The sequence below is a fragment of the Rhincodon typus genome, chromosome 3 (assembly GCF_021869965.1).
Source record: "Rhincodon typus isolate 14 chromosome 3, sRhiTyp1.1, whole genome shotgun sequence".
Taxonomy (NCBI): Eukaryota; Metazoa; Chordata; class Chondrichthyes; order Orectolobiformes; family Rhincodontidae; genus Rhincodon; species Rhincodon typus.
Genome location: NC_063334.1, coordinates 97,330,091 through 97,340,475, shown reverse-complemented (window position 1 = coordinate 97,340,475; position 10,385 = coordinate 97,330,091). Strand labels below are relative to the sequence as shown.

General features: G+C 41.5%; 1 protein-coding gene across 4 annotated transcripts in view; it reads left to right on the top strand.

Annotated features, from left to right (window-relative positions):
• The window catches only part of polk (polymerase (DNA directed) kappa), a 71,559-nt gene that overhangs the window by 40,724 nt on the left and 20,450 nt on the right, over nt 1-10,385 (top strand). For all 4 annotated transcript variants that reach the window (XM_048621227.1, XM_048621233.1, XM_048621239.1 and 1 more), the window contains 2 exons: nt 5,341-5,465; nt 10,055-10,221. In XM_048621227.1, coding sequence (XP_048477184.1) covers nt 5,341-5,465; nt 10,055-10,221 — 292 coding nt within the window. The remainder of the gene's footprint in view (nt 1-5,340; nt 5,466-10,054; nt 10,222-10,385) is intronic.

Genomic DNA, 10,385 nt, shown 5'->3' with positions numbered 1-10,385 from the left:
TCTAGGCCCGAAACGTCAGCCTCTCTGCTCCTATGATGCTGCTTGGCCTGCTGTGTTCATCCAGCCCTGCACCTTGTTGTCTCGGATTCTCCAGCATCTGCAGTTCCTACTATCTCAAGCTCTTCCAGGGAACCACATAACATTTAAGCAACGTCATTGAGATGAACACACACTGGCTGCAGCAAATGTTATATGCCCTGACAACATCCTGGCTGTACTGCTGAGGATTTGTTCTCCAGAACTTATCATTTCTCTAGACAAACTGTTCCATTACTGTCAAACCATTGGTATTTGCCATCAAAATGGGAAGTGGCCCAGGTATGTCCTGGCCACAAAAAACAAAACAAAGCTGATTGATTGATTACAGCCTAGCAGTTTACACTCTAATTAGCTAAATAATAGAAATATTGTGGGCAGTGCTATTGACCGGCATATACTTTCTGCCAAACATGGACAAAAGAGCAGAGTACCATAAGTGAGTTGATAGTGACAGCTATTGACAGCAATGCAGCATTTGACACAGTATGGTATCAGTATACCCTACAAAATGGAAGTCAGCGGGAATTGGATGTAAGATTCTCCACTGTTTGGAATTATACTTAGCACAAAGGAAGATGGTTGTGGTTGTTGGAGTTCAGGACATCATGTAGGAATGCCAAAGGCAGTATCTTGACTCAAATGTCTTGAGCTGCTTGATCACTAACCTTCCCTCCAACATTAATATGGAGATGGTCATTGCTGATTGCAAAGTGTCCAGTTCAATTTACAAGTTCTTGGATAATGAAGCAAACCTATCCCTAACCCCATCACAGCAAGACCTCGACAAGAGCCAGGGCTGATAATTGGCAACTAACATTTAGACCACAGAAATTCCAAGAAGTAATCATTCCCAATAAGGGAGAATCTAACCACCTCACCTTGACTTTCAATGATATGATCACCCACATCGAATTCTTGAGCATCAACGTTGTTCAGAAACATAACAAGATCAACCATAACACACTTTTGACTAAGGCAATGGATCAGAGGCTGCACAGTGGCAGCAGTGTATACTAGCTACAAGATGCACTGCAGTAACTTGCCAATGCGTCTATAACAGCACCTTCCACACCTGTGACCTCTAACAACTAGAAGGACAAGAGTACCAGGAGCACGGGAACCACTATTTGCAATTTACCCATCAAATCACTCACCGTAAAGTCTTGAAAATATATTGTAATTCTTTCATTGTCAGGGGGAGTCAAAAACTTGAACATCCTACCTACTAGCATTTTGGGTACACTATGTGCAATGTAAAGTGTTAGTAAGTCACCTCGGCAACAACTTCTTCAAGGAAATTAGGTCAGTCAATGAATGCTGGCTTTTTTTATTGATGCTGATATCCATTGAATGATTTTTAAAAAGAAATCACACATTATTTAAATGGGAAGGTATTAAAATGAATTTCATATTTGTAATTTTAATAAATTTTAATAAAATTAGAATGGTTAGGAAATGGTTGAAACAAGTAAAAAAACAGTTTAAGCTATGGAGAAATTGAAAAAACCCACATAGATGGGAGAAGTCTGAAATGAAGGAAGCACATAATCCCAATAAAACTGGAAAACACAGGTCAGCACTCTCAACACAGTCCCCTATAATGGTAGAACTCTGACAGGCTCTAATCTGAAACATTCGTGCTCCCTCTCCCCAGGTTGAAAATCGGTCTTGTAATAAATTAATTAAGAGTTGTGTAGCTGATCTCTGAAATTGTTGCTGTTATGAAGCTTATTAACGTGTATATTGATGGATAACTAGAAAATCTCAGGTCCATCCAAGTTGTTCCACACAAGCAGAACACACAATCTCCATCTCATCCAAAACCATCAGATCTGTGCGAGTGGAAAAGTCAGATTGAAAACCCAGAACAATTTAGAGTCATAGAGATATACAGCATGGTAACAGACCCTTTGGTCCAACTCATCCGTGCCGACTAGATATCCCAGGTAAATCTAGTCCCATTTGCGAGTATTTGGCCCATATACCCCCAAACCCTTCCTATTCATATGTCCATCCAGATGCCTTTTAAATGTTGTAATTGTACCAGCCTCCACCACTTCCTCTGGCAGATCATTCTGTACACGCGCCACCCTCTGCATGAAAATGTTGCCTCTTAGGTCCCTTTTAAGTCTTTTCCCTCTCACCTTAAACCTGTGCCCTCTAGTTTTGGACTCCCCCATCCTAGGGAAAAGACCTTGTCTATTTACCCTATCCACGGCCCTCATGATTTTATAAACCTCAATAAGGTCACCCTCAGCCTTCGATGCTCCAGGGAAAATAGCCCCAGCCTATTCAGCCTCTCCCTATAGCTCAAACTCTCCAACCCTGGCAACATTCTTGTAATTCTTTTCTGAACCCTTTCAAGTTTCACAACACCTTTCCTATACTAGGGTGACCAGAATTGAACACAGTATTCCAAACCTGACCTAAACAACGTCCTGTACAGCCACAACATGACCTCCCAATTCCTATTCTCAATGCACTGTCTAATAAAGGCAAACATACCAAATGCCTCCTTCACTATCCTATCTACCTGCAACTCCACTTTCAAGGAACTATGAACCAGCACTCCAAGGTCTCTTTGTTCAGCAGCACTCCCCAGGACCTTACTATTAAGTTTGTGGAATAAAATCTGGAAAATCTCACTCTGACTCTTTTAGGTAACTGAAACTAGTCTAGGAAATCAGTCTGGCCTGGATGATTTTGTGTATTATCCACCTTTTAAATGAGATAATCTCCATACTAGTCAGAAACAGATCCAATTCTCACTTACAGAATGCAGGGAATTACCACTCACTTAATGAACTGCCTGTCTGTTCCACAGGTCAATTTATTACTTGAGGAAAAGAGCCACTAATGGAGGTGGTGCAGAACAAGGGGAGACTTAAGCCCTTTGGTAGGATTTGAGAGGGAGGGAGAAAATATTACAATTGAAGGGTTGTTTAACTGAAAACCAGTTTAGGTCTGTGAACACAGGACAGCTAAGTGGGAAGCAGAGTTTTGTATGATCTCAAGATCGTCAAGGGTAGAATATTAGGGACAGGTGCAGTAGAATAGAGTCATAGAATTATATAGCGTGGAAACAGATCCTTTGTTACCACTCATCTGTGCCAACCAGGTAGCCTTAACTGATCTAGTCGCATTTGGCTCATATCCCTTTGAACCTTCCTGTTCATATACCCATCCAGATGCCTTCTAAATGTTGTACCCACCTCCACCACCTCTTCTGGCAAATCATTCCATATATGCACTGCCCTCTGCATGAAAAAGTTGCTCCTCAGGTCCTATTTAAATTGTTCCCCTCTCACCTTAAACCTATGCTCTCTAGGGTTGGACTCACCCACACTGGGGAAAAGATCTTGGCTATTCACCCTATCCATGCCAGTCAAGATTTTATGAACCTCTATAAGGCCACCCCTCAGCCTCTGATACCCCACCCGAAGAAAGCTCCAGCCTATTCAGCCTCTCCCTGTAGCTCAAACACTCCAATCCTGGCAACATCCTTGTAAATCTTTTCTGAACCCTTTCAAGTTTAACATTATCTTTGCTATAGCAGGGAGATGAGAATTGGATGCAGTATTCTAAAAGTGGCCCCACCAATGTCCGCGCAGCCACAACATGAGACCCCAACTCCTACGGTCAGTGCACTGACCAATGAATGCAAGCATGAGAGATTGATATTTTGATCTTCTACTGGAACAACAGTGCAAAGCCACAGTTCTATCCAGTGTTCTTGAAACAGATCAGGAGCCTGCACATGAGTGCAATGCTTTACATGAAACAGATCCCATTTGGAGCTTCTGTGCTAATCTTCAAATAGAATGGCATCCTCCAGTCTTCAATTCACAACAGAATGAGAAATATTTGAAGCTTGAAGCAAGTCATCTAACTGAACATTTTATTGTTGTAATAGAGACTTCAAGCAGATCAAAGAACTTAAAATCAAATCAAGTGAGGTTTCTCTAAATATTTGCAAGTTGGAATCAGCCTACTTTGGAATACAAAATCATAGGCTGACCATTTCCGCCCTCAAAAAACAATCACTGCTTGCAAGGTGTCTATCCAGTGGGGGAGGAAGAGAGGGTGGGCAGTTGCAAAAGCGCTCCAGTGCATTTAACTTTAGCAGAAGGATATTTTCATAGCCTCATAGGCTTATAGAATCCCTACAGTGTTTAAGCAGGCCATTCAGCCCATCAAGTCCACAACAACCTTCTGAAGAGCATCCCACCCAAACCCGTCTCCCTACTCTATCCCCATAACCCTGCATTTCCCATGACTAATCCACCTAGCCTGCACATCTTTGGACTCTTGGATGAAACCGGAGCATCTGGAGGAAAATGTGCAAACTCCACGCAGACAGTGCCCGAGGGTGGAATTGAACCTCCTTTAATATTGTTTTTATTTTACGATGAAACAAAAATTTACTTTGTCTTATGCAACCACAATGCACTAAATTAAACATCTGATTAAGTCCCCTTTAGGAAATGTTGAATCTGGAGGTAACAAAGGCATGAATGAGAGTTTCAGCACGAGGTTAGTTGAGGCAGGGATGGGGGTATATTGTGTTGCAGTGGAAATCAGCAGTTTCAGTAATGATAGAAGTATGTGATCAGAAAGTCATCTTGCATTTAACTAGGGCACCAGGATCGCAAGCAGTCTAGTTCATCTTTAAAGGTTACCAGGCATAGGGATGAAGTTGGTATCTTGGTGTTTGCAGCAGGGACCAAAGTCAGCGGCTTCAGACTTCCAAATGTTTAATTGGAGGAAATTTTTGCTTATCTAACACTGGATGACAGAGATGCTGTCTTGTGACTTAGAGAGAGTGGAGGGGGAGGGAAATGTGGCAATTTATGATATATTTTGTTTAAAATGACTTCAAAATGGAGCAAAGTTCATTATTCTTGAAATAGACTGCAGCATTTCAAGAAAGCAGCTCATCACCACTTTAACAAGAGATGGGCAATAAATGCTGGTCCAGTCAGTGATGTTCACTTCCCATGAATAAATTATTAAGAACAATCATATTTAGACTTTAAATTAAAATGCAAAGTTTGGGATCCATCCAAAACTACACTGTATCACATAAGATGATCACTAAATGTAATGACACATTGGAGATTTTGATCCACTCTTCTTCCCTTTTGATTTAGAAAGAAATAAAACACATGAGTACAAGTTATTTCCATTCCTTCAAGATTACAGCACTTCAAATAAACTCAAAAGAAAGAACTCCAGTTAAGATCAGCATAACGCAAATTGCAATGCTGTTTTAATCTTTAATGTTTTACTTAATATTTCCAGGAATTGCACCAAACATGATGTTGTCTAAAGTTTGCAGTGACATGAACAAACCAAATGGCCAGTATCGAATTCCAGCAGAGAGAGATGCTGTGATAGATTTCATAAAGAAATTGCCTATTAGAAAGGTAATCTGTTGTGTGTACGTTGCATTTGTTTTATTATCTTCAACATAGCAAAGTCCAATTCACTGGTTAAAAGAAAACAGAGAAAATTCAGGGACTGTACCTCTGAAAGTCACTTCTGTCATTTTTTATGTGTATAATGTGGCAGTCAAAATTTGTTCCTATTTGCACAGTTCCTAGGGCCTACAAAAATTGTGTGGCATCCATTTTCTTTTAGCTTTACTTTTAGAAGTTCGAAAATTGGCAACAGATTGTATTTGGAATACAAAACTGAATGTATGTGGGGTTATCTCTGAGAAAGATCTTAAAAGTAATTCGCCAAAAACATTTTTCGGAGAGTGCAATGATTGGCTTAATATATACAGCACTTGTTATCAAAGCCCTGACAGGAATGAAAGCAATGCTGTTTTTAAAGTGTGAGATAACACGGTGTAGAGCTGGATGAACACAGCAGGCCAAGCAGCATCAGAGGAGCAGGAAAGCTGAAGTTTGGGGTCGAGACCCTTCTTCAGAAATGTTTTTAAAGTGTAACTGTTACTCCTCACCCTTTTTCAGTGTGCAGTCTCTTCAATTTTCTTTCTGTTGGGTGGACCGCACGCAGTTTTCTCACAAAAGGCTGCCTACATGGTACCTTTCATGTTGTAGTTTAGCATGAAAATTGAATAAGATTGAATAAAATTGAATAAGGACCTTAAGTTAGGAAGAGGGATGAGAGAAACTATGATTTTCCATCGGAACGCAGAAGAATAAGAGGAGTTTAGATGGAGACATTTTAAAAACAGCTACAAAATATTTTGAGATAGTAAGAACTGCCGATGCTGGAGAATCTGAGATAACAAGGTGTAAAGCTGGATGAACACAGCAGGCCAAGCAGCATCAGAGGAGCAGGAAAGCTGACGATTCGGGTCTGGACCCTTCTTCCGAAATGGGGGAGGGGAAGGGGACTCTGGAATAAATAGAGAGGGGGAGGAGGTGATGATGGAAGGTGGATAAAAGAGCAGATAGGTGGAGAGAAGACGGACAGGTAAAGGAGGCGGGGATGGAACCAGTAAAGGTGAGTGTAGGTAGGGAGTTAGGATGGGGATTGGTCAGTTGAGGGACGATGGACAGGTCAAAGAGGCAGGGATGAGGCTAGTAGGTAGGAGGTGGGAGTGGGATTTGGTCAGTGAGGTGGGAGGAGCGGATAGGTGGGAGAAAAGACGGACAGGTCAAGGGGTCGGGAACGAGCTGGGTTGGTTTTGGGATGAGGTTGGGGGAGGGGAGATTTTGAAGCTTGTTAAGTTCACATTGAGACCATTGGACTGCAGGGCTCCCAAGCGGAATATAAGGTGCTGTTCCGCCAGCCTTCGGGTGGCATTGTTGTGGCACTGGAGGGGGCCCAGGATGGACATGTCGTCCAAGGAGTGGGAGGGGGAGTTGAAGTGGTTCGTGACTGGGAGTTGCAGTTGTTTGTCACGAACCAAGCGTAGGTGTTCCACAAAGCAGTCTCTAAGCCTCCGCTTGGTTTCCCCGATGTAGAGCAGGCCACATCGGGAACAGCGGATACAATATACCACATTAGCAGGTGTGCAGGTGAACATCTGTTTAATGTGGAAGGTTTTCTTGGGGCATGGGATGGGGGTGACGGGAGAGGTGTAGGGGCAGGTGTAGTTTTTCCTGCGGTTGCAGGGAAAAGTGCCGGGTGTGGTGGAGCTGGAGGGGAGTGTGGAGCGAACGAGGGAGTCATGGAGAGAGTGGTCCCTCCGGAAGGCAGATAAGGGTGGGGAGGGAAAAATGTTGTTGGTAGTGGGGTCAGATTGCAGGTGGCGGAAGTGGCGGAGGATGATGCGTTGAATCCGGAGGTTGGTGGGGTGGTACGTGAGGATGAGGGGGATTCTGTCTTTGTTGTTATTGCAGAGAGGGGATGTGAGGAATGAGTTGCGGGAAATGCGAGAGATGCGGGCGAGGGTGTTTTCGACCACTGTGGAGGGGACGTTGCGGTCCTTGAAAAACGAGGACATCTGAGATGTCCGGGACTGGAATGTCTCATCTCGGTAGTAGATACGGTGGAGATGAAGGAATTGGGAATAGGGGATGGCATTCTTGAGGAAGGTGGGTGAGAGGAGGTGTATTGTAGGTAGCTGTGGGAGTCGGTGGGCTTGAAATAGATATCAGTTTCCAGGTGGTTACCAGAGATGGAAACACAGAGGTCCAGGAAGGAGAGAGAGGTATCGGAGATGGTCCAGGTGAACTTAAGGTTGGGGTGGAAGGTGTTAGTAAAGTGGATGAACTGTTCGAGCTCCTCATGGGAGCATGAGGCGGCGCCAATACAGTCATCGATTTAATGGAGGAAGAGGTGGGGAATGGGGCCAGTGTAAATTTAAGATTGGGGTGGAAGGTGTTAGTAAAGTGGATGAACTTTCGAGCCTAATTAGGGACAAACTGTTTCCACTTTTGGTTGAGTCTGTAAATACAGGACATAAATTCAAATCAACAAAGTTGAAATCACTTTGTCATAACTTTTATGAGGCAGGTTGGGACATCTTTGAAAGAGAAAAGATTGAAGGGTAAAGGAATGAAAGAACCTATGTCGATATGGTGCCTTTCAAATGTAGGACAACTAGTATATTACTTTTGTAAAGAACACTAACAAGGAAGATTGTATCAGTTAATACATTTTATATTAGGAACTTAATTTTTTTTAAACAAACACCTGTTCAGATCTAGTAGTAATTTTTCTGAAGAAGGGTCCAGGCCTGAAACGTCAGCGTTCCTGCTCCTCTGATGCTGCTTGGCCTGCTGTGTTCATCCAGCTCTACACCTTGTTATCTCACCTGTTCAGATCTTTTTTCTTTATTCTTTAATGGGATGTGGGTGTTATCGGACTCGCTCAGATAGACTGATTTGGCTAGGCATTTGGTTTGTGATGCAGACTGATGCCAACAGCATGGCTTCAATTCCCACACTGGCTGAGGTTAAAGGAATCTCATTCTCAACCTGACCCCTTGCCTGAGGCAAGATGACCCTCTGGTTAAAACACCACCAGTCTTCTCTCTTTAATGAGAGAGCAGCCCTATGGTCTGTTACCTTTACGTATCACAACTTGTATTTAAATAATACCTTTAAATCGGAACATGCCGCAAGGCACTTCAGAAGGTATTAAGGCAAATGGAGCAACAAAACAGCTCTGCACCAGTTAATTTAACTTTGCTTGTGAAGGATGTGTGTTAGGTAAGACATAAAGAAAACTTTCCGCAATAACTCACGAAACTTTTGTAGTCCACTTGGTTTGACATTTTTCTGAAACATAGTAGGGGGAGAAGAAAGGGGTTACATAGATATCTCATTGAAAAACAAAGCATAAACTGTAGAACTTGCACAAATGTAAAACACTGTTTGTGTAATTGGCAGTGTGTGCTTTGGGACTGGGACTCGAAAAATTGAAATCCGTACCAATATTTTTTAATTTCAGTCTATTCTAATTACGCTCTGACCAGAAGCTGTGTTTAAGACAGCTAGAGTTTATGGCGTTACAGGGACACTGTGATCACGCATGGAATAACAAAAGGAAAAATCAGCAGAGGGGGTTGCCAATCTATTGTGTGGTTCTGTGGCCATTGACATGACAATAGGATAGTGTTGGTCTACAATGCCCCCTGCAGTTTAATAACTTATAACAGAAAAAGAAGTCACCCAACTAGACAACTGTACCTTTCAAATGAAGAAAGCATGAAATTTTGTAGAAAATAGAAGATTATAATTTCGATGGAAAAATAGCAACATGTTTTATTAGATTAAGGTAATCACTTAAGTCCTTTGTTCTGCTTCTGTTGGTGAATGCCAAGTCTTATTTATTATTAAAATTTGGTAAGTTGTCAGAATGACTTGGCTATCTGTCAGTATTTATCTTGCAGTCTCTTAATTGTAAGAGACAATAATGCCATTTCGAATAATTTTAGTTATACTTTTATATCAGAATTTCGGACACTTCAGAGGATTTTAGGGAAAGAAATTCATTTTTTAAAAAAGTAGATACACTGTCTAATATGCTCATATCAAGGATTGTATTGTAATTATATTATCCAAAACTTGAGTTCATCCAAAAATCTGCTGTCTGAATTCTAATTCATGTGACCCTGTGCTCCACTGACCTACAATGGCCACTCAACTGAGAACATCTCGTTTTGGAATGATCATTCTTTACAGACAGAAAGACCATGTGCAAACATTAAACCTGTTTCAATGCAACAAAATAGGTGGCAAACTTCATCTGGTTCATTTCACAGGGCAATGTCTTACCAACCAGAATCATGTTGGCTTGTTTAAAATTTAATTGAAGCTTGGCAGTTAACACTCACTATTTATCTAACCAGTGCGTTCTTTGTAGCAACATTTCTACAAATCAGAACCTGCTTGCCAACAAATCAGCACTCATCTCTCACATAGTATAAATGTTTTCCCTTCACTTGATACTACTTGTGAATTATCATGATGCGTGTAAAATGTAAAGCTCTGACAAAATATGTCTTTGACTGCAAAAGCTGTATGAATACATGTAGTCGTTGTAATATTAGAAATATATAAATAAACTTGTTTGGTACTTTTATCTGTAGGTACCTGGTATAGGAAAAGTGACAGAAAAGATGCTGAATGCATTAGGAATTACTACATGCACACAACTGTACCAGCAGGGGGCCTTGCTTTCCATCCTTTTCCCTGAGAGCTCCTCGAATCATTTCTTACAGATCTCTCTTGGTCTGAGTGAGAATCACCTTGAAAGGTAAAAACACTGTTATAAATGCTTTAAAGAAAACTATTATATACACCTCAAACCAACTGAAGATCACAGACCTTGTGATGATTGAATATATTGAAGAGCCGTGTCCCAGTGATTATAAAAACATGGCTTGTAGTTAATCTCTTGACATATTTACATGCTATCCT